Raw genomic sequence first — 23573 nt, forward strand, 5'->3', positions numbered from 1 at the left:
ACACAATTCACTCATCACTGCAATCAGCACGTCTGTCTGTTTCATCCAGGGATCTCCAACAGGACTAGCCTGGTGGTCCCAGATCTGTTTATAGATCCGTGTAGCCCCCAACTCCTATGGTCGTTGCAGTTGACTATAGCACAAACAGATCTGGGACCAGGCTAAAATAGGACTAAAAGTCAACATGAACTAACGCGGACGTGAATTCCAAGCGTTCTTTCCATATTTACCCATTAGAAAGAGACTTCTTACGACCTTCATTTGACCTTCATTTAACCAGGCAAGTCAGTTAAGAACACATTCTTATTTTCAATGACGGCCTGGGAACAGTGGGTTAACTGGCCTAGGAACAGTGGGTTAACTGGCCTAGGAACAGTGGGTTAACTGGCCTAGGAACAGTGGGTTAACTGGCCTAGGAACAGTGGGTTAACTGGCCTAGGAACAGTGGGTTAACTGGTCTAGGAACAGTGGGTTAACTGGTCTAGGAACAGTGGGTTAACTGGTCTAGGAACAGTGGGTTAACTGGCCTAGGAACAGTGGGTTAACTGGCCTAGGAACAGTGGGTTAACTGGCCTAGGAACAGTGGGTTAACTGGCCTAGGAACAGTGGGTTAACTGGCCTAGGAACAGTGGGTTAACTGGCCTAGGAACAGTGGGTTAACTGGCCTAGGAACAGTGGGTTAACTGGCCTAGGAACAGTGGGTTAACTGGCCTAGGAACAGTGGGTTAACTGGTCTAGGAACAGTGGGTTAACTGGCCTAGGAACAGTGGGTTAACTGGGGGAACAGTGGGTTAACTGGCCAAGGAACAGTGGGTTAACTGGTCTAGGAACAGTGGGTTAACTGGTCTAGGGGTGGGAACAGTGGGTTAACTGGTCTAGGAACAGTGGGTTAACTGGTCTAGGAACAGTGGGTTAACTGCCTGTTCAGGGGCAGAACGACAGATTTGTACCTTGTCAGCTCGGGGATTTGAACTTGCAACCTTTCGGTTACTAGTCCAACGCTCTAACCACTAGGCTACCCTGTCAAAAGTTAGTTCACAACTACTCATTCAATGAATTTTGCTTTATTTTCTACATTGTAGAATAATAGTAAAGACATCACAACTATGGAATGACACATATGGAATCATGTAGTAACCAATAAAGTGTTAAACAAATTTAAATATATTTTATATTTGAGATTCAAATAGCCTTTACCTTGATGGACAGCTTTGCATACCCTTGTCACTACATGATTCCATAATGTGTTATTTCCTAGTTTTGATGTCTTCACTATTATTCTACAATGTAGAAAGTAGTAAAAATAAAGAGAAACCCTTGAAAGAGTAGTTGTTGTAAACCTTTAGACCGGGGCTGTAGACGAGTTGACCCGTTTTACCCCAGCCTACCATTCAGACATCACTGGAAAATACAACGGTTGAGTTTGATATCATTTAATACTTGTCTTTTTCTCTTCTTCATTATCGCATTATGTAAATGATGTACCAGATAAAACGCAGCGGTCTGAAGGGCCCCCCCCCCATCTAAAACGCAGCGGTCTGAAGGGAGGGCCCCCCCCATCTAAAACGCAGCGGTCTGAAGGGCCCCCCCATCTAAAACGCAACGGTCTGAAGGAGGGCCCCCCATCTAAAGCGCAGCGTTTAGGGCCCCCCCCATCTAAAGCGCAGCGTTCTGAAGGAGGGCCCCCCCTATCTAAAGCGCAGCGTTCTGAAGGAGGGCCCCCCATCTAAAGCGCAGCGTTCTGAAGGAGGGCCCCTCCCCCATCTAAAGCGCAGCGTTCTGAAGGGAGGCCCCCCCCCATCTAAAGCGCAGCGTTCTGAAGGGAGGCCCCCCCCATCTAAAGCGCAGCGTTAGGGCCCCCTTCTAAAACACAGCGGTCTGAAGGGAGGGTCCCCCCATCTAGGGCGGGTGGGAGGGTCCCCCCATCTAAAACGCAGGGTGGGAAGGGAGGGGGCAGCGGTCTGAAGGGAGGGGGAGGGACCCCCCTTCATGATGATATAAAGGTACATTTTTTGCCAACCCTGTTAAGGCTTAGTGATATCAACTCAACACAGATGTCTCACGGTAGGGTAGGGTAGGGGGTGGGTGGGTAGGGTAGGGGGTGGGTAGGGTAGGGTAGGGGGTGGGTGGGTAGTTAGGGGTGGGTGGGTAGGGTAGGGTACGGTAGGGGGTGGGTGGGTAGGGTACGGTAGGGGGGTAGGGTAGGGTAGGGGGTGTAGGGTAGGTAGGGGGTGGGTGGGTAGGGTAGGGGTGGGTAGGGTATGTTAGGAGGTGGGTGGTTAGGAGGTGGGTGGGTAGGGTAGGGTACGTTAGGGGGTAGGTGGGTAGGGTAGGGGTAGGTGGGTAGGGTAGGGGTGGGTAGGTGGGTAGGGTAGATTAGGGTAGGGTAGAGGGGGGGTGGGTAGGGTACGTTAGGGGGTGGGTAGGGTAGGGTAGATTAGGGTAGGGTAGATTAGGGTAGGGTAGATTAGGTTAGGGTACGTTAGGGGGTGGGTAGGGTAGGGTAGATTAGGGTAGGGTAGATTAGGGGTGGGTGGGTAGGGTAGATTAGGGTAGGGTAGATTAGGGTAGGGTAGGTTAGGGGGTGGGTAGGGTAGATTAGGGGGTGGGTAGGGTAGGGTAGATTAGGGTAGATTAGGGTAGATTAGGTTAGGGTAGATTAGGGGGTAGGGTAGGGTAGATTAGGGTAGGGTAGATTAGGGTAGGGTAGATTAGGGTAGGGTAGGGTAGGGTAGATTAGGGTAGGGTAGGGTAGGGTCAACGTTGAGCACCTCTCGCTCCTCAAACGGGCTGCGGGCAAAAAGTAATTGAAACCAAATAGAAATGACACCATTTCCTTGAGATTCAACCAAACAAGCTGTTATCACCTTGGTTCTTCCTCCAGCGAGCGTTGGAGCCGGGCGGGGTGGAGGTCTGGGGGGGCGGGGAGGAAGGTAGAGCCGAAGGGACGGGCCTGGGGGGCCTCTGCTGTTGTGGCGCCGGTCCAGAAACTTCCAGTGGAGATTGAAGGTACTGTGAGAAGGAGCCATAGGATCCATCAGGCGCTGGTCTGTGAGGCCTGGGGGCTGGGTGTCTGACAATCCCCCACCACCTCCCTCCTGGAGGGAGAAGGCTCCAGGGAGCAGGGCCGTGTTGAGGTCCAGGCCGAGGAGAGATCCATCCTCTGGGGGCTGGTAGGGAGCCTGGGCAGAGAGATGGTCAGACCCGGTAGGCCCATGGACAGGGTGGGAGGGCTCGGACTCCATGGGCTCTTGCTGCTGTGGGGTCTCCTGGTCTGTACCCATGGGAACAGCAGCATCGGGGTCAGGGTCCGGCTTGACCTCTGCCTGCTCGCCAGCCTTGGCCTTGCTCTTGGCTACCTTAGCACAGGTGTGGAGGTGTTTGAGGAGGGCGCGGTAGGAGCGCAGCTTGGACCGACAACTCTGACACCTGGCAGAGACAAAGAGGGGAATCAAGACAATCATCACACTTGTCAGAGGGACATCTGGAAAATGATGAGTAGCACTGAGTGTATCTCTTCGTGCACACACACACACACCCTAAGATAAGATCTCTCTCTGCTCTACACACACACACACACACCCTAAGATAAGATCTCTCTCTACACACACACACCCTAAGATAAGATATCTCTCTGCTCTACACACACACACACACACACACACAAATACCTACAGGAAGTACGTATTGGGTTTGTGGTGTTGTCTCATATGTTCCATCAGATGCTGCATGCTGGGAAAGGAGCCGTTGCAGCCAATGAAGGAGCAGAGGAACACTTTACCTGGAGAGAGAGAGAGGAACACTTTACCTGGCAGGAAAGAGAGAGGAACACTTTACCTGAGAGAGAGAGAGAGAGAGGAACACTTTACCTGGAGAGAGAGAGAAACACTTTACCTGAGAGAGAGAGAGAGAGAGAGAGGAACACTTTACCTTTACCTGGAGAGAGAGAGAGAGAGAGGAACACTTTACCTGGAGAGAGAACACTTTACCTGGAGAGAGAGAAACACTTTACCTGAGAGAGAGAGAAACACTTTACCTGGAGAGAGAGAAACACTTTACCTGAGAGAGAGAGAAACACTTTACCTGGAGAGAGGAAACACTACCTTACCTGGAGAGAGACCTGGAGAGAGAGAGAAACACTTTACCTGGAGAGAGAGAAACACTTTACCTGGGAGAGAGGAAACACTTTACCTGGAGAGAGAGAGAGAGAGAGAGGAACACTTTACCTGAGAGAGAGAGAGAGGAACACTTTACCTGGAGAGAGAGAGAGAGAGGAACACTTTACCTGGCAGGAGAGAGAGAGCAGAGAGCAGAGGAACACTTTACCTGGAGAGAGAGAGAGGAACACTTTACCTGGGAGAGGGAGAGAGAGAGGAACACTTTACCTGGGAGAGGGAGAGAGAGAGAGCAGAGGAACACTTTACCTGGAGAGAGAGAGAGAGAGAGAGGAACACTTTACCTGGCAGGAGAGAGAGAGCAGAGAGCAGAGGAACACTTTACCTGGAGAGAGAGAGAGGAACACTTTACCTGGAGAGAGAGAGAGGAACACTTTACCTGGAGAGAGAGAGAGGAACACTTTACCTGGGAGAGGGAGAGAGAGAGAGCAGAGGAACACTTTACCTGGAGAGAGAGAGAGGAACACTGTACCTGGGAGAGGGAGAGAGAGAGGAACACTTTACCTGCAGAGGAACACTTTAGAGAGAGAGAGCAGAGGAACACTTTACCTGGAGAGAGAGAGAGAGCAGAGGAACACTTTACCTGGAGAGAGAGAGAGAGCAGAGGAACACTTTACCTGGAGAGAGAGAGAGAGCAGAGGAACACTTTACCTGGAGAGAGAGAGAGAGAGCAGAGGAACACTTTACCTGGAGAGAGAGAGAGAGAGAGAGAGAGAGGAACACTTTACCTGGAGAGAGAGAGAGGAACACTGTACCTGGGAGAGGGAGAGAGCAGAGGAACACTTTACCTGGAGAGAGAGAGAGAGCAGAGGAACACTTTACCTGGAGAGAGAGAGAGAGAGAGAGAGAGAGAGAGAGAGAGGAACACTTTACCTGGAGAGAGAGAGAGGAACACTGTACCTGGGAGAGGGAGAGAGCAGAGGAACACTTTACCTGGAGAGAGAGAGAGAGAGAGAGAGAGAGAGAGAGAGAGAGAGGAACACTTTACCTGGAGAGAGAGAGAGGAACACTGTACCTGAGAGAGAGAGAGAGCAGAGGAACACTTTACCTGGAGAGAGAGAGAGAGAGGAACACTGTACCTGAGAGAGAGAGAGAGCAGAACACTGTACCTGAGAGAGAGAGAGAGAGAAGAACACTGTACCTGAGAGAGAGAGAGAGAGAAGAACACTGTACCTGAGAGAGAGAGAGAGAAGAACACTGTACCTGAGAGAGAGAGAGAGAGAGAGAGAGAGAGAGAGAGAGAGAGAGAGAGAGAGAGAGAGAGAGAGAGAGAGAGAGAGAGAGAGAGAGGAACACTTTACCTGGCAGGAGAGAGAGAGCAGAGAGCAGAGGAACACTTTACCTGGAGAGAGAGAGAGGAACACTTTACCTGGAGAGAGAGAGAGGAACACTGTACCTGGGAGAGGGAGAGAGAGGAACACTGTACCTGGGAGAGAGAGGAACACTGTACCTGGAGAGAGAGAGAGAGAGGAACACTTTACCTGGGAGAGAGAGAGGGAGGAACACTTTACCTGGAGAGAGAGAGAGGAACACTTTACCTGGGAGAGGGAGAGAGAGAGAGAGGAACACTTTACCTGGAGAGGGAGAGAGAGGAACACTTTACCTGGAGAGAGAGAGAGAGGAACACTTTACCTGGAGAGAGAGAGAGAGGAACACTTTACCTGGGGAGAGAGAGAGAGAGAGGAACACTTTACCTGGGAGAGAGAGAGGAACACTTTACCTGGGAGAGAGAGAGCAGACTCCTGTCTACTGTGATATACCTGGGCACCCTATCCAGCTCTGAGGCATTATCTGAGCAGACTGCTGTCTACTGTGATATACCTGGGCACCCTATCCTGCATCGTAAACTACATCCTTCCAAGGTGATTCTCTCCTAGCTACCATCCTGGTAAGTCACCACTCTCTCCTTGCTGCCCAGGTGTTTGCCTTGGTTGGGTTTATTGTGGGCCCTAGTGCTGCCCAGGTGTTTGCCTTGGTTGGGTTTATTGTGGGCCCTAGTGCTGCCCAGGTGTTTGCCTTGGTTGGGTTTATTGTGGGCCCTAGTGCTGCCCAGGTGTTTGCCTTGGTTGGGTTTATTGTGGGCCCTAGTGCTGCCCAGGTGTTTGCCTTGGTTGGGTTTATTGTGGGCCCTAGTGCTGCCCAGGTGTTTGCCTTGGTTGGGTTTATTGTGGGCCCTAGTGCTGCCCAGGTGTTTGCCTTGGTTGGGTTTATTGTGGGCCCTAGTGCTGCCCAGGTGTTTGCCTCGGTTGGGTTTATTGTGGGTCCTAGTGCTGCCCAGGTGTTTGCCTTGGTTGGGTTTATTGTGGGCCCTAGTGCTGCCCAGGTGTTTGCCTTGGTTGGGTTTATTGTGGGCCCTAGTGCTGCCCAGGTGTTTGCCTTGGTTGGGTTTATTGTGGGTCCTAGTGCTGCCCAGGTGTTTGCCTTGGTTGGGTTTATTGTGGGTCCTAGTGCTGCCCAGGTGTTTGCCTTGGTTGGGTTTATTGTGGGTCCTAGTGCTGCCCAGGTGTTTGCCTTGGTTGGGTTTATTGTGGGCCCTAGTGCTGCCCAGGTGTTTGCCTTGGTTGGGTTTATTGTGGGCCCTAGTGCTGCCCAGGTGTTTGCCTTGGTTGGGTTTATTGTGGGCCCTAGTGCTGCCCAGGTGTTTGCCTCGGTTGGGTTTATTGTGGGTCCTAGTGCTGCCCAGGTGTTTGCCTTGGTTGGGTTTATTGTGGGCCCTAGTGCTGCCCAGGTGTTTGCCTTGGTTGGGTTTATTGTGGGCCCTAGTGCTGCCCAGGTGTTTGCCTTGGTTGGGTTTATTGTGGGTCCTAGTGCTGCCCAGGTGTTTGCCTTGGTTGGGTTTATTGTGGGTCCTAGTGCTGCCCAGGTGTTTGCCTTGGTTGGGTTTATTGTGGGTCCTAGTGCTGCCCAGGTGTTTGCCTTGGTTGGGTTTATTGTGGGCCCTAGTGCTGCCCAGGTGTTTGCCTTGGTTGGGTTTATTGTGGGCCCTAGTGCTGCCCAGGTGTTTGCCTTGGTTGGGTTTATTGTGGGCCCTAGTGCTGCCCAGGTGTTTGCCTTGGTTGGGTTTATTGTGGGTCCTAGTGCTGCCCAGGTGTTTGCCTTGGTTGGGTTTATTGTGGGTCCTAGTGCTGCCCAGGTGTTTGCCTTGGTTGGGTTTATTGTGGGCCCTAGTGCTGCCCAGGTGTTTGCCTTGGTTGGGTTTATTGTGGGTCCTAGTGCTGCCCAGGTGTTTGCCTTGGTTGGGTTTATTGTGGGCCCTAGTGCTGCCCAGGTGTTTGCCTTGGTTGGGTTTATTGTGGGTCCTAGTGCTGCCCAGGTGTTTGCCTTGGTTGGGTTTATTGTGGGCCCTAGTGCTGCCCAGGTGTTTGCCTTGGTTGGGTTTATTGTGGGCCCTAGTGCTGCCCAGGTGTTTGCCTTGGTTGGGTTTATTGTGGGCCCTAGTGCTGCCCAGGTGTTTGCCTTGGTTGGGTTTATTGTGGGCCCTAGTGTTTTGTTGTTTGCATCTTTGACCTTCAGTAAGGTACACCAGCTGAAAATACAATATTTTTGGTTATGGAAAAATATATTTCACTGCAGTTTAGATGGTACAATGATTCTGTACACAATACTTCCTTGTTTTGTCACAAAAACTTTAATTATGAGAACTAATAGAATTTCAGCAACCAGGAAACGACAGAGCGATTTCTGCATAGTGCAACTTTAACCTGACTATAATAATTGTAACTGTCTTCAGTGATGTTTTTTTGTATACACACACACACACACACGCACACACACACACACACACACACACACACACACACACACACAGCAGTTCAGGTATTTCTGAGTCTACCTTTATCCAGGAAACCTTGTCTCCTCCAAGATCCAGGAAGTTGTATTCTACGAGCTTACCTGGGAGGGACTGAGTGGGGATGTGATTCTGATGGTCCTTGATGTGTTTGGCCAGGCTGTCTGTGTCCGCGTAGACACGATGGCAGCCGTATAACGTGCAGGGCATTCTCTGACCTATAGAGAGAGAGGAAACACAACAGCTTGCTTCTTTTCAAATGTTTTAAAACAGTTGCAGTCGATAATATTGTTCAGCGACAACACGTTTGTGGCTTTCGTTTACACACAGGTGTTCGGAGACGGCTAATTAGCACAGGTAGTCCTCCCTGTCTTCTGTCTGTTTTCCGTAAACAGGCTGCAGCATGTCAATATGGCTGTGTGAGAACTCTAACCCTATAAAACGGTTTTAAGTCCTTTAAACCTCTTTGTTTTTTACAAAATTATTTCTCACTAATATGAAAGAAGAAACTAAGTGACCAAAGTATATGGACACCTGCTCATCAAACATCTCATTCCAAAATCAGGGGCATTAATATGGAGTTGGTCCCTCCTGCCCTGCTATAACAGCCTCCACTCTTCTGGGAAGGCTTTCCACTAGATGTAGGAACATTGCTGCTATAACAGCCTCCACTCTTCTGGGAAGGCTTTCCACTAGATGTTGGAACATTGCTGCTATAACAGCCTCCACTCTTCTGGGAAGGCTTTCCACTAGATGTTGGAACATTGTTGCTATAACAGCCTCCACTCTTCTGGGAAGGCTTTCCACTTGATGTTGGAACATTGTTGCTATAACAGCCTCCACTCTTCTGGGAAGGCTTTCCACTTGATGTTGGAACATTGCTGCTATAACAGCCTCCACTCTTCTGGGAAGGCTTTCCACTTGATGTTGGAACATTGTTGCTATAACAGCCTCCACTCTTCTGGGAAGGCTTTCCACTTGATGTTGGAACATTGCTGCTATAACAGCCTCCACTCTTCTGGGAAGGCTTTCCACTTGATGTTGGAACATTGTTGCTATAACAGCCTCCACTCTTCTGGGAAGGCTTTCCACTTGATGTTGGAACATTGTTGCTATAACAGCCTCCACTCTTCTGGGAAGGCTTTCCACTAGATGTTGGAACATTGTTGCGGGGTATTGGCTTCCATTCAGCCAAGAGCATTCATATGTGAACACAGTATCAATTAATAAGTGTCTGTCCACATCACCCCCATCCCCACCCCCACCCCCAGAACCAGTCTGTCCACATCACCCCCCCCATCCCCATCCCCATCCCCATCCCCAGAACCAGTCTGTCCACATCACCCCCACCCCCATCCCCCCCCCACCCCCAGAACCAGTCTGTCCACATCACCCCCACCCCCACCCCCATCCCCACCCCCAGAACCAGTCTGTCCACATCACCCCCACCCCCAGAACCAGTCTGTCCACATCACCCCCATCCCCACCCCCACCCCCACCCCCCCACCCCATCACCCCCACCCCCAGAACCAGTCTGTCCACATCACCCCCACCCCCATCCCCAGAACCAGTCTGTCCACATCACCCCCATCCCCAGAACCAGTCTGTCCACATCACCCCCACCCCCATCCCCAAAACCAGTCTGTCCACATCACCCCCACCCCCATCCCCAGAACCAGTCTGTCCACATCATCCCCAGAACCAGTCCATCACCCCCATCCCCAGAACCAGTCTGTCCACATCACCCCCATCCCCAGAACCAGTCTGTCCACATCACCCCCATCCCCAGAACCAGTCTGTCCACATCATCCCCAGAACCAGTCTGTCCACATCATCCCCAGAACCAGTCTGTCCACATCATCCCCAGAACCAGTCTGTCCACACCATCCCCAGAACCAGTCTGTCCACACCATCCCCAGAACCAGTCTGTCCACATCATCCCCAGAACCAGTCTGTCCACACCATCCCCAGAACCAGTCTGTCCACACCATCCCCCGAACCAGTCTGTCCACACCATCCCCAGAACCAGTCTGTCCACACCATCCCCAGAACCAGTCTGTCCACATCACCCCCATCCCCAGAACCAGTCTGTCCACATCATCCCCAGAACCAGTCTGTCCACATCACCCCCATCCCCAGAACCAGTCTGTCCACATCATCCCCCCATCCCCATCACCCCCATCCCCAGAACCAGTCTGTCCACATCACCCCCATCCCCATCCCAGAACCAGTCTGTCCACATCACCCCATCCCCAGAACCAGTCTGTCCACATCACCCCCATCCCCATCCTCAGAACCAGTCTGTCCACATCACCCCATCCCCATAACCAGTCTGTCCACATCACCCCATCCCCAAAACCAGTCTGTCCACATCACCCCATCCCCATCCCCAGAACCAGTCTGTCCACATCACCCCCATCCCCATCCCCAGAACCAGTCTGTCCACATCACCCCCATCCCCAGAACCAGTGTGTCCACATCACCCCCATCCCCAGAACCAGTGTGTTCACATCACCCCCATCCCCAGAACCAGTGTGTTCACATCACCCCCATCCCCAGAACCAGTGTCCACATCACCCCCATCCCCAACCCCAGAACCAGTCTGTCCACATCACCCCCAGTCTGTCCACATCACCCCCATCCCCAGAACCAGTCTGCCCACATCACCCCCAGTCTGTCCACATCACCCCCATCCCCAACCCCAGAACCAGTCTGTCCACATCACCCCCAGTCTGTCCACATCACCCCATCCCCAACCCCAGAACCAGTCTGTCCACATCACCCCCAGTCTGTCCACATCACCCCCATCCCCAACCCCAGAACCAGTCTGTCCACATCACCCCTAGTCTGTCCACATCACCCCCAACCCCAGAACCAGTGTCCACATCACCCCCAACCCCAACCCCAGAACCAGTCTGTCCACATTTACATTTAAGTCATTTAGCAGACGCTCTTATCCAGAGCGACTTACAAATTGGTGCATTCACCTTATGACATCCAGTGGAACAGTCACTTTACAATAGTGCATCTAAATCTTAAAGGGGGGTGAGAAGGATTACTTATCCTATCCTAGGTATTCCTTAAAGAGGTGGGGTTTCAGGTGTCTCCGGAAGGTGGTGATTGACTCCGCTGTCCTGGCGTCGTGAGGGAGTTTGTTCCACCATTGGGGGGCCAGAGCAGCGAACAGTTTTGACTGGGCTGAGCGGGAACTGTACTTCCTCAGTGGTAGGGAGGCGAGCAGGCCAGAGGTGGATGAACGCAGTGCCCTTGTTTGGGTGTAGGGCCTGATCAGAGCCTGGAGGTACTGAGGTGCCGTTCCCCTCACAGCTCCGTAGGCAAGCACCATGGTCTTGTAGCGGATGCGAGCTTCAACTGGAAGCCAGTGGAGAGAGCGGAGGAGCGGGGTGATGTGAGAGAACTTGGGAAGGTTGAACACCAGACAGGCTGCGGCGTTCTGGATGAGTTGTAGGGGTTTAATGGCACAGGCAGGGAGCCCAGCCAACAGCGAGTTGCAGTAATCCAGACGGGAGATGACAAGTGCCTGGATTAGGACCTGCGCCGCTTCCTGTGTGAGGCAGGGTCGTACTCTGCGGATGTTGTAGAGCATGAACCTACAGGAACGGGCCACCGCCTTGATGTTGGTTGAGAACGACAGGGTGTTGTCCAGGATCACGCCAAGGTTCACATCACCCCCATCCCCAACCCCAGGACCAGTCTCCTCCATGCCCCCAGGACCAGTCTCCTCCATGCCCCCAGGACCAGTCTCCTCCATGCCCCCAGGACCAGTCTCCTCCATGCCCCCAGGACCAGTCTCCTCCATGCCCCCAGGACCAGTCTCCTCCATGCCCCCAGGACCAGACTCCTCCATGCCCCCAGGACCAGACTCCTCCATGCCCCCAGGACCAGACTCCTCCATGCCCCCAGGACCAGACTCCTCCATGCCCCCAGGACCAGACTCCTCCATGCCCCCAGGACCAGACTCATCCATGCCCCCAGGACCAGACTCATCCATGCCCCCAGGGACTTTTAATCCCCGTCCCCACAGGAGGCCTTTTGGTAGGCAGTCAGTGTAAATCAGAATTTGTTCTTAACTGACTTAGCTAGTTAGATAAAAATAAAATAAAAGTTCTGACACCTCCCAGATGGTAGTGTGACGTCCAAAGCATCATCATCTGACAAGGAACAAATCTGTCGTTCTGCCCCTGAACAGGCAGTTAACCCACTGTTCCTAGACCAGTTAACCCACTGTTCCTAGACCAGTTAACCCACTGTTCCTAGACCAGTTAACCCACTGTTCCTAGACCAGTTAACCCACTGTTCCTAGACCAGTTAACCCACTGTTCCTAGACCAGTTAACCCACTGTTCCTAGACCAGTTAACCCACTGTTCCTAGACCAGTTAACCCACTGTTCCTAGACCAGTTAACCCACTGTTCCTAGGCCAGTTAACCCACTGTTCCTAGGCCAGTTAACCCACTGTTCCTAGGCCAGTTAACCCACTGTTCCTAACCCACTGTTCCAGTTAACCCACTGTTCCTAGGCCAGTTAACCCACTGTTCCTAGACCAGTTAACCCACTGTTCCTAGGCCAGTTAACCCACTGTTCCTAGGCCAGTTAATCCACTGTTCCTAGACCAGTTAACCCACTGTTCCTAAGCCGTCATTGAAAATAAGAATTTGATCTTAACTGACTTGCCTAGTTAAAAAAATGTAAAAAATAAAGTGTGTTATTGTTACTTTGACACAAGCGTCGCTGTTGTGTCGAATCAGTAGTTATTTGAAAACAGCATCGGAACGTCAAGATGGTGATGTGCAGTTCGAACGAGTCATTTTTTTTTTAACAACTCTCCACTGACTTGTGAGAGTCATGGATCCCCCACCCCCCAGAGTGACTCATTCATTTGACCTGCTGTACACTGGGTAGGCTGGACACATTTTCCAGATAAAATCTAATTCAGTGCATATGCCATGGAGCCCAGTTTCATAATATTACCATATGTCCCAAATGCTTGTAGTTTTTTTAGGAAATCACTAAAAAACCGGCATTATTTTGGTGCATTTTTCACCCTACCAGCTCCTAGTAGTTATATTGAGCACCAACTCGCCTTCCAAACATTCTATTCCCAGTTTATTGTGTCACAATGCCTGCTTCTCGATAGTTGACAATGAGACCGGTCGTACCATTGTTTCCTATAGGGGAAATATAGGTATGTCTGTCTACTTCAACAGATATCTCGTAATGTGTTTATTTAGATTCCCCCCCAGCTGAAATACCTTTTGCCCTTAGAACGCTGAGCAGCCCCCCCAACTGAAATACTGAAATACCTTTTGCCCTTAGAACGCTGAGCAGCCCCCCAACTGAAATACCTTTTGCCCTTAGAGCGCTGAGCAGCCCCCCCCCCAACTGAAATACCTTTTGCCCTTAGAACGCTGAGCAGCCCCCCAACTGAAATACCTTTTGCCCTTAGAACGCTGAGCAGCCCCCCCCAACTGAAATACCTTTTGCCCTGAACAGCCCCCCAACTGAAATACCTTTTGCCCTTAGAACGCTGAGCAGCCCCCCAACTGAAATACCTTTTGCCCTTAGAACGCTGAGCAGCCCCCCCCCCAACTGAAATACCTTTTGCCCTTGGAACGCTGCAGCATACCCCCCCCCCCAACTGAAATACCTTTTGCCCTTAGAACTTTTGCCCTTAGAGCAGCTGAGCAGCCCCCCCCCCAACTGAAATACCTTTTGCCCTTAGAACTTTTGCTGAGCACCCCCCAACTGAAATACCTTTTGCCCTTTTGAGCAGCCCTTTTAGAACGCTGAGCAGCCCCCCCCCAACTGAAATACCTTTTGCCCTTAGAAGCAGCCCCTCCCCCCAACTGAAATACCTTTTGCACGCTGAGCCCCCCCCCATTGTTTTCATACGGAGGGGCATTCTGGTATACTTCGCCTAATATCAAACAATGTGTATATTTACATGTTTTTCAAATCGGGCACCATTTTAAATCAGAATAATCTCCTCTTTCTATTTACATATTGTTGGGCAGCGTCATCGATCGCTAGACCAGAAACAGTCCAAAAATGCCATTCGTTTCCTACTTCCTTATGCAGACATAAGCACTATTGGCACCATCGAGGTGCGGATGTTTACTTTCTACACGAATTGTTATTTTTCAGTTTCGTTTCAAAAACCCAGATGGTAGTTGTAAAATAAAAAGAGATACATTTTTGTGCCAGAGAAGAGGCTCTGCAAACGTAAAAACACCATTAATTTGCTATGGGATCGGGCTACGGTTCCAGCTCAGCCAACTTTCTTTTGTCATGTTTCAGCCTCGGATGAATTCTGACTCGTTCTTTTGTCCAAATTAAATTTTAAAAGAAATTAGTCGAACAATTCGTTCTTTTGACGACTCAAAAAAGATCAGAAGCAGTCAAAATAGCTCGAAGCTCCGTTATCAATCGTCCCTATTGATTATAGTTAATAGTAAAAAAGCATAAAACCTTGGGTTGTGTTGCTGGTAGGCTGCAGTAGAGGTGCAGAGGCCATCCCCGTAGACATGGTGGTGGGGGACGAGCGGTCAACTGGCGGTACCGGAGAAGACGACAGCAGTCTCACTAGTTCAGACTACCTAAAACAAAATAATCCATGCTGTTATATCAATATAAAGGACATGTAGCTAATTATGCTTGTTAGGTTAACTATATTCATTCCTTGGCCAGTCAAAACAGTCACAGACACTTTTCGGTAGCTAGTTTATTAAACTAAACATAACAATAATATATATATATATATAAGATACCGAAATGATTATCTAGCTATGTAACCAGACAAATAACTCTTACCATAGCCCATTTGCAATTAGGATTATCAATATTTATCGTTGATCATTTTGTGAGCAAGAAGGAAAACGTTGATGAGGTCTTTTACCAGCGTCTCGTCCGCAACATCAAAAAAGTACTTCCGGGTTACGGAATTTCGGAAATGTTCAAAGAAAAATAAAATATGTAATATGTTTTTTTTTAAAGTGGCGATTTTAGCATGTAAATCTTGTTGGGGCAAACTAAAAAAAAAAAATTATTAAAAAAACATGTTCGATGCAAGACACTTACACAACACTAAACAATACATGAACTGCACTATAACGGGGAAACAGCGGTGCCCACAAACTGCTGCATGTACACTAGATAGCGGTAAATTGCCGCACATTGCGAATCGCATATGGGCGTGCCAGCAGCATATGGTGCTTCAATAATTCAGCATTGCAAGTTTGTATAGAGGTCTGGTTACTAAATGGGTACACAGTTCAATAGTAATATCCTCTAAACCCCTCTGGCGGCAAACACACTTTGCTGCCCTGTTTCCAATTGTCCACATGGCTGGGAAAACCTATTAAAGCTAATAAGTACATGTTGAAAATGTTTTTAAAAAACCCTGATTTATTATTAGCTAACTAACTCAAATGAGCTGCTAAATGAGGTAGCTATCTAGACAACTTCACATCCTGTATAGATAGCTAGCTAAGTGAATGAAATATCACCAGCTACCTAACTTCATATTAACTAGCTATCTTGATGTATTTATCACTGTAAAAAAAAAATATCCGAAAGCATTTGTAGGTAGCGAGCTAACAGCCATGGAGGAGGGTGAAAGGACAGCAGCCCCAACTCAAAGTGAGAGAGGAGACTATTCTGGAAAGGGCAGGTACTTTTGTGTAGTTCCTGTTCTTATGAGGACGGCGATAATAGTAACATACAACTCACTGTGGTGACTTCACTATAATGAAGTCTGTTTCTTGTGAGGTTTTCTGTCCTCAGATAAAGAGAGCTATGAAGGCCAGTCTACATATGAAGAGGTCCCAATGAAGAGCAGTGGTTCTCAGTCCTGAGGACTCAAAGGGGCCTGTCTACATATGAAGAGGTCCCAATGGAGAGCAGTGGTTCTCAGTCCTGAGGACTCAAAGGGGCCTGTCTACAGATGAAGAGGTCCCAATGAAGAGCAGTGGTTCTCAGTCCTGGGGACTCAAAGAGGCACATTGTTGTTTTTTCCTCAGTACTGCACAGCTGATTCCAATGATCAACTCATCATCAAGCTCCAAGTGGTATTTCTGTATTCATTTGTGATGCTATCCTTGATATGATCCTGTTATTGTCACATGCTACACATGAACATGTGTGTGCCCATGTATCTATCAATCCAATGTTATCATGATTTGTTATCAGGGATATTATACTTTAGTAATCCACAATGACCTGATGATGTAAAAGTCTAATAAAGACATTATCTTCCATATTCCTACAGATACCTTGTAGCTGGAGATTCCGTCAAAACGATTGGCTACAGTTAACGTGTAGAACACTGCACGGTTGTGTGACCAGGGCCATCTGGGACTGCCTCCTGGAGGAATTCAGATGTGTGAAGGCTACCTGTGTCCTGCATATCTTCATGATGGATGGACACAAGGACCAGGATGGGATCTGCAGCTCTCCGCCGTGTCCCAGAGGAGGAGTCTGCTGCTCTGCAGGAGGGGATCTGCAGCTCGCCGCCGTGTCCCAGAGGAGGAGTCTGCTGCTCTGCAGGAGGGGATCTGCAGCTCGCGCCGTGTCCCAGAGGAGGAGTCTGCTGCTCTGCAGGAGGGGATCTGCAGCTCGCTGCCGTGTGCCAGAGGAGGAGTCTGCTGCTCTGCAGGATGTTTCAAGGACGGGGTCCTACATCACAGTAAGAGAGGCAGATCTTCACCTTCTACTTCTTTCGAAGAGGGTGCTGTTCCCTGGCAACACCATAGACTAGGACTTGCATCGCGTTCAACGTCACAAATAGAAGCAACTTCTATTTTAGCGCCTGGCAACGCAGACACTCGTTGGCGCATGCGAGCAGTGTGGGTGCAATGATTGACTAACATGCATGTGTACATTTATTTTGCAATGCACACGGCACGAGCGGTGTGGTCAGCATGTCAGCCCTATGCTGCCCGAACCGTTACAAAATAAACATTGTCATGGCTGGTTGTGATACAGCCTGGAATCAAAACCAGGGTGTCTGTAGTGTATAACTGTAAAGTTATGTAATGTAAGGTTGAGATAATGCCAAGAGTGTGCCAAGCTGTCATCAAGGCAAAGGGTCAAATATTAAATTCAAAAGGCACTCACACATCTTGAGCAATTGTTTTGCAGGTGCATGGTAACAGATGAATGAAAAAGGAAACCGCACACTGCTCTTGGTAGTACCACTGATCTTTACTAAGCTTTACGTATCGGCCTCACAGCCTTCATCAGAGCATTTGTGAGTTTTGTTAAATTAGCACCTTTTAAGTAGACCTAGCCCCGCCCACATCCGTTCCATCGAATGGGGTTTGGCGGGGAAGGAAAAATTGCGACTGGATAATCCCTGTCATTTCTCCTGATTGAACTTTTGTGTTCACAAATTCTCTGTTGAGAGATCGAGAGGTTTTCCCGACATAGCAGAGCCCACATGGACATTTAATCATGTAAATAACATGGGTGGTGGAGCACGTAATGATGTCATTTATTAGGAAACGTTTTCCTGTGTGTGGGTGGCATAAATATTCACACTTCATCATATTGTTGCACTGTGCGCATCCTCTACATTTATAGCTACCATTTGGAAGAGGGCGTAAAAGAGCCTGGCTGATTTTCTTTTGTGGCTGGCAGTTGGCACGGACCAATTTATCGCGTAAATTGTGACCTCTCCTATACACAATAAGTGGTGGATTTGTTTGTGGATCAGGAGAAACGACAGGGATTATCCAGACACAGTACATTTCAATGACCTAAAACATGACATTTCTACCTTTAGATGTTGTGGCATAGAGAATGGTAAGATATCAGACAGGGGAGGTGATATAAATAGATATATAGATATAAATAATACATTTACATTACATTTAAGTCATTTAGCAGACGCTCTTATCCAGAGCGACTTACAAATTGGTGCATTCACCTTATGACATCCAGTGGAACAGCCACTTTACGATAGTGCATCTAAATATTTTAAGGGGGGGGGGGGTGTGAGAAGGATTACTTTGTCCTATCCTAAGTATTCCTTAAAGAGATGGGGTTTCAGGTGTCTCCGGAAGGTGGTGATTGACTCCGCTGTCCTGGCGTCGTGAGGGAGTTTGTTCCACCATTGGGGAGCCAGAGCAGCGAACAGTTTTGACTGGGCTGAGCGGGAACTGTACTTCCTCAGTGGTAGGGAGGCGAGCAGGCCAGAGGTGGATGAACGCAGTGCCCTTATTTGGGTGTAGGGCCTGATCAGAGCCTGGAGGTACTGAGGTGCCGTTCCGTAGGCAAGCACCATGGTCTTGTAGCGGATGCGAGCTTCAACTGGAAGCCAGTGGAGAGAGCGGAGGAGTGGGGTGACGTGAGAGAACTTGGGAAGGTTGAACACTAGACGGGCTGCGGCGTTCTGGATGAGTTGTAGGGGTTTAATGGCACAGGCAGGGAGCCCAGCCAACAGTGAGTTGCAGTAATCCAGACGGGAGATGACAAGTGCCTGGATTAGGACCTGCGCCGCTTCCTGTGTGAGGCAGGGTCGTACTCTGCGGATGTTGTAGAGCATGAACCTACAGGAACGGGCCACCTCCTTGATGTTAGTTGAGAACGACAGGGTATTGTCCAGGATCACGCCAAGGTTCTTAGCGCTCTGGGAGGAGGACACAATGGAGTTGTCAACCGTGATGGCGAGATCATGGAACGGGCAGTCCTTCCCCGGGAGGAAGAGCAGCTCCGTCTTGCCGAAGTTCAGCTTGAGGTGGTGATCCGTCATCCACACTGATATGTCTGCCAGACATGCAGAGATGCGATTCGCCACCTGGTCATCAGAAGGGGGAAAGGAGAAGATTAATTGTGTGTCGTCTGCATAGCAATGATAGGAGAGACCATGTGAGGTTATGACAGAGCCAAGTGACTTGGTGTATAGCGAGAATAGGAGAGGGCCTAGAACAGAGCCCTGGGGGACACCAGTGGTGAGAGCGCGTGGTGAGGAGACAGATTCTCGCCACGCCACCTGGTAGGAGCGACCTGTCAGGTAGGATGCAATCCAAGCGTGGGCCGCGCCGGAGATGCCCAACTCGGAGAGGGTGGAGAGGAGGATCTGATGGTTCACAGTATCGAAGGCAGCCGATAGGTCTAGAAGGATGAGAGCAGAGGAGAGAGAGTTAGCTTTAGCGGTGCGGAGCGCCTCCGTGATACAGAGAAGAGCAGTCTCAGTTGAATGACTAGTCTTGAAACCTGACTGATTTGGATCAAGAAGGTCATTCTGAGAGAGATAGCGGGAGAGCTGACCAAGGACGGCACGTTCAAGAGTTTTGGAGAGAAAAGAAAGAAGGGATACTGGTCTGTAGTTGTTAACATCGGAGGGATCGAGTGTAGGTTTTTTCAGAAGGGGTGCAACTCTCGCTCTCTTGAAGACGGAAGGGACGTAGCCAGCGGTCAAGGATGAGTTGATGAGCGAGGTGAGGTAAGGGAGAAGGTCTCCGGAAATGGTCTGGAGAAGAGGGGAGGGGATAGGGTCAAGCGGGCAGGTTGTTGGGCGGCCGGCCGTCACAAGACGCGAGATTTCATCTGGAGAGAGAGGGGAGAAAGAGGTCAGAGCACAGGGTAGGGCAGTGTGAGCAGAACCAGCGGTGTCGTTTGACTTAGCAAACGGGGATCGGATGTCGTCGACCTTCTTTTCAAAATGGTTGACGAAGTCATCTGCAGAGAGGGAGGAGGGGGGAGGGGGAGGAGGATTCAGGAGGGAGGAGAAGGTGGCAAAGAGCTTCCTAGGGTTAGAGGCAGATGCTTGGAATTTAGAGTGGTAGAAAGTGGCTTTAGCAGCAGAGACAGAGGAGGAAAATGTAGAGAGGAGGGAGTGAAAGGATGCCAGGTCCGCAGGGAGGCGAGTTTTCCTCCATTTCCGCTCGGCTGCCCGGAGCCCTGTTCTGTGAGCTCGCAATGAGTCGTCAAGCCACGGAGCGGGAGGGGAGGACCGAGCCGGCCTGGAAGATAGGGGACATAGAGAGTCAAAGGATGCAGAAAGGGAGGAGAGGAGGGTTGAGGAGGCAGAATCAGGAGATAGGTTGAAGAAGGTTTGAGCAGAGGGAAGAGATGATAGGATGGAAGAGGAGAGAGTAGCGGGGGAGAGAGAGCGAAGGTTGGGACGGCGCGATACCATCCGAGTAGGGGCAGTGTGGGAAGTGTTGGATGAGAGCGAGAGGGAAAAGGATACAAGGTAGTGGTCGGAGACTTGGAGGGGAGTTGCAATGAGGTTAGTGGAAGAACAGCATCTAGTAAAGATGAGGTCGAGCGTATTGCCTGCCTTGTGAGTAGGGGGGGGGAAGGTGAGAGGGTGAGGTCAAAAGAGGAGAGGAGTGGAAAGAAGGATAATACTCTGAGTTAAAGGGAATGTTTTGGGATTTTCACCCTCCAGACATTATTTCCTAAAGGACTTAATGATGAAATGCCTATGTATGTTATGTTGTACATTTGAACATGAAATATGTCCCTATTTAAGATTACTCTGATGTTTTTCGTACGATGTACCCAATGATTAATTAAAACTTGCTATGTCCTCATAGTGGTTTTACAGACGTGTTTAATACGTCCTAATTACACACTTTATTTGAATATTTATGAAATGCATATTGTTATATTTGGTAGCACTTATTTGTTTTTCTTTGGCCTCTAGCCCCTTTTAATGCATTGATCGAATGTGGGCGGGGCTAGGTCTACATAAGGGTGCAATTATTTTTTTAATTCACAAAATCTCTGATGAAGGCCGTGAGGCCGATAAGTAAGCTTATTAAAGATCAGTGATACTATCAATAACAGTGTGCTTTTTCCTTTTCCCCTCAAGAACCTCAAATATAAAATATATTTTGATTTGTTGAACACTTTTTTGGTTACTACATGATTCCATACGTGTTATTTCATAGTTGTGATGTCTTCACTATTATTGTAGAAAGTAGAAAATCGTAAAAATAAAGAAAAACCCTTGAATGAGTAGGTGTGTCCTAACTTTCGACTGGTACTGTATGGTACCTTAAAGTTCACAGTAATTGGACAAAACAAGTACACTACATGACCAAAAGTACGTGGAGGAATGGGCCAAAATTCACCCAACTTATTGTGGGTAGCTTGTGGAAGGCTACCCGACACGTTTGACCCAAGTTAAACCATTTAAAGGCAATGCTACCAAATACTAATTGAGTGTATGTAAACTTCTGACCCACTGGGAATGTGATGAAAGAAATAAAAGCTGAAATAAGTAATTGTCTCTAGTATTATTCTGACATTTGACATTCTGTAAATAAAGTGGTGATCCTAACTGACCTAAAACAGGGATTTATACTAGGATTGAATGTCAGTAAATGTATTTGGCTCTAAGGTGTATGTAAACTCCCCCACTTCAACTCTGTGTCTTTTTTTATACCTCCTAGAATCCTAAAATTAGCTAAATGATCCATCTTAAAACAATTCCGTATGTTAGCTTAATATGGAATTGTCTTAAGATGCTAATAAAGGCCATAACTTAATATTATGATACCTTTAACAGACACATCTGATGGATTACGAGAACAAGTCAAAGTCAACCATTATGAAATGCAAAACCTTTTTATTAGTTAAAGAAAATGTATCAGTTCTGAATCGTCTGGTACCAAAACAAATAGTCCATGTAGATCTATGTAGTAAACACAAATAGCCTTTCTGTGTCCGTGTCATAACACAACAGTCGTATGGGGGTGGAGGCAGAGCGGGGTCCTGAGACAGTGTCTATGCCGGTCCAAGTCTCCAGAGCTGAGCTGTGAGGGTGGGCTGAGGAGGTCGAAGGGGTGGCCGAAGATGTGGGCTTCATCACCAGATTCTCCTCTTGACACCTCGGTGCCTCTGGGTCCATAGAAGACGCGTATCCCTCCGCTGCCGACGGATCCCTCCGCCTTAGTAGCGCAGGGCATTTCAGAGGGTCGAGGGCTGCTGCCTGGATGGGCTGCCTAGTTGGCTGCCTGGTTGCTGAGGAAAGGGTTGTCTGGCTGGTGGCCACCATGCCAGGGAGGGGGGGGTTTGAGCTCTTCACATGCATCTCCAGCTGGCGTCTCTCCTGGGTCAGGGTCACTGGGTTCAGGGCCATCTGGAGGGAGGACTCGTCCAGAGATCGGCTGGTCTGGGTGGGTCTGGTAGTGTGGGTCTCGGCTGGCTGGGGAGTAGTGGTGCTGCTGGTGCTGGTGAAGGGAGTCTTCTCCACAGGCCTGCTGTTGGCAGGTGAGCTGTATAAATTGTCCTTGAGTTTGGCTGTAGCTGCAGGACTAGTAGCCTGGGTCTCCTCTCTCTCCTCCCCTGGCCTTGTCCTGTTACTCAGCCTGAAACACAACTCTGTGTTTCGCTGCCCTCGGCCAACATGGTCGCTTACGTTGCCCATGATCTTGCCAGGGATTTTAACCGTCTTGCTGTCGCCGGAAGCGGAGGGGGCCTGGGCAGCCAGGTCGGCAAGGTGGTCTCCCACGTACCTGGTAACCAGCTTGGGGAATCCCCAGAGGCACTGGCTCTGCTTGCGACGGACATGGGACTCCAGCTTCTCCTGGATATCCTGGGTGATGAAGGTGATCTGGGCCCCACCCTGCAGGTACATCCGGATGGACGGCTTGTCTTGACCCCAAAAAATACAGATTGTGGGTGCAGGAGTACTTTTTTTTTTACAGTGTTGATATTTGGGGCAGTGACTTCAAGCATCAAAAAGAAGATAAACTTGGTAGTGTTAACTCTTATAAAGACTTGGGTTTACCTTTACCCTCCAACCCACTGAGACTAGGAGGGTTGTTGACACGCTGCGGGGAGAAGTCTGGAAGGCTGGTGGTTTTCCTGGCGATCCTTCTTGTTTTAGCCTGAGATGAGGTTGAGGTGGACTGGGTGGTTTCGAGGTGGGTGGAGGTAGAGGTCAGGTTAGAGGTGGTGTTGGTCCCTCCTCCCTTCAGTCTCTCATTATGGGCTACCTTCGATTAGATTACATCAGATTACATTAAATTAGATCAGATTACATTAGATTACATCAGATTACATTAGATTGCATCAGAATACATCAGATTACATTAGATTACATTAGATTACATTAGATTACATCAGATTACATTAAATTACATTAAATTAGATTAGATTACATTAGATTACATTAGATTACATTAAATTAGATTACATTAGATTACATCAGATTACATTAGATTACATCAGATTACATTAGATTACATTAGATTACATTAGATTACATCAGATTACATTAGATTACATCAGATTACATCAGAATACATCAGATTACATTAGATTACATTAGATTACATCAGATTACATTAAATTAGATTAGATTACATTAGATTACATCAGATTACATTAAATTAGATTAGATTACATTAGATTACATCAGATTACATTAGATTACATTAGATTACATCAGATTACATTAGATTACATCAGATTACATCAGATTACATTAGATTACATCAGATTACATCAGATTACATTAGATTACATTAGATTACATTAGATTACATCAGATTACATCAGATTACATCAGATTACATTAGATTACATCAGATTACATTAGATTACATTAGATTACATTAGATTACATCAGATTAC

General features: G+C 48.8%; 2 protein-coding genes across 2 annotated transcripts in view; both read right to left on the minus strand.

Annotated features, from left to right (window-relative positions):
• LOC124042204 (zinc finger protein 414-like) overlaps positions 1 to 14850 on the minus strand; it is a 28792-nt gene extending 13942 nt beyond the window's left edge. The window contains 6 exon segments of the mRNA XM_046360613.1: positions 2868 to 3018; positions 3021 to 3429; positions 3676 to 3781; positions 8067 to 8180; positions 14451 to 14574; positions 14793 to 14850. Of these exon segments, the coding sequence (XP_046216569.1) occupies positions 2868 to 3018; positions 3021 to 3429; positions 3676 to 3781; positions 8067 to 8180; positions 14451 to 14574; positions 14793 to 14795 (907 nt within the window). The 5' untranslated portion in view covers positions 14796 to 14850.
• A 6701-nt stretch (positions 14851 to 21551) lies between these two features.
• Positions 21552 to 23573, minus strand: part of LOC124040704 — a 35495-nt gene continuing 33473 nt past the window's right edge. Inside the window, exons 5-6 of the mRNA XM_046357779.1 lie at positions 22726 to 22933; positions 21552 to 22589 (exon numbers count right to left, since the gene is read on the minus strand). Of these exons, the coding sequence (XP_046213735.1) occupies positions 21628 to 22589; positions 22726 to 22933 (1170 nt within the window). The 3' untranslated portion in view covers positions 21552 to 21627. The remainder of the gene's footprint in view (positions 22590 to 22725; positions 22934 to 23573) is intronic.

This window comes from Oncorhynchus gorbuscha, linkage group LG08 (genome assembly GCF_021184085.1).
Source record: "Oncorhynchus gorbuscha isolate QuinsamMale2020 ecotype Even-year linkage group LG08, OgorEven_v1.0, whole genome shotgun sequence".
Classification (NCBI taxonomy): Eukaryota; Metazoa; Chordata; class Actinopteri; order Salmoniformes; family Salmonidae; genus Oncorhynchus; species Oncorhynchus gorbuscha.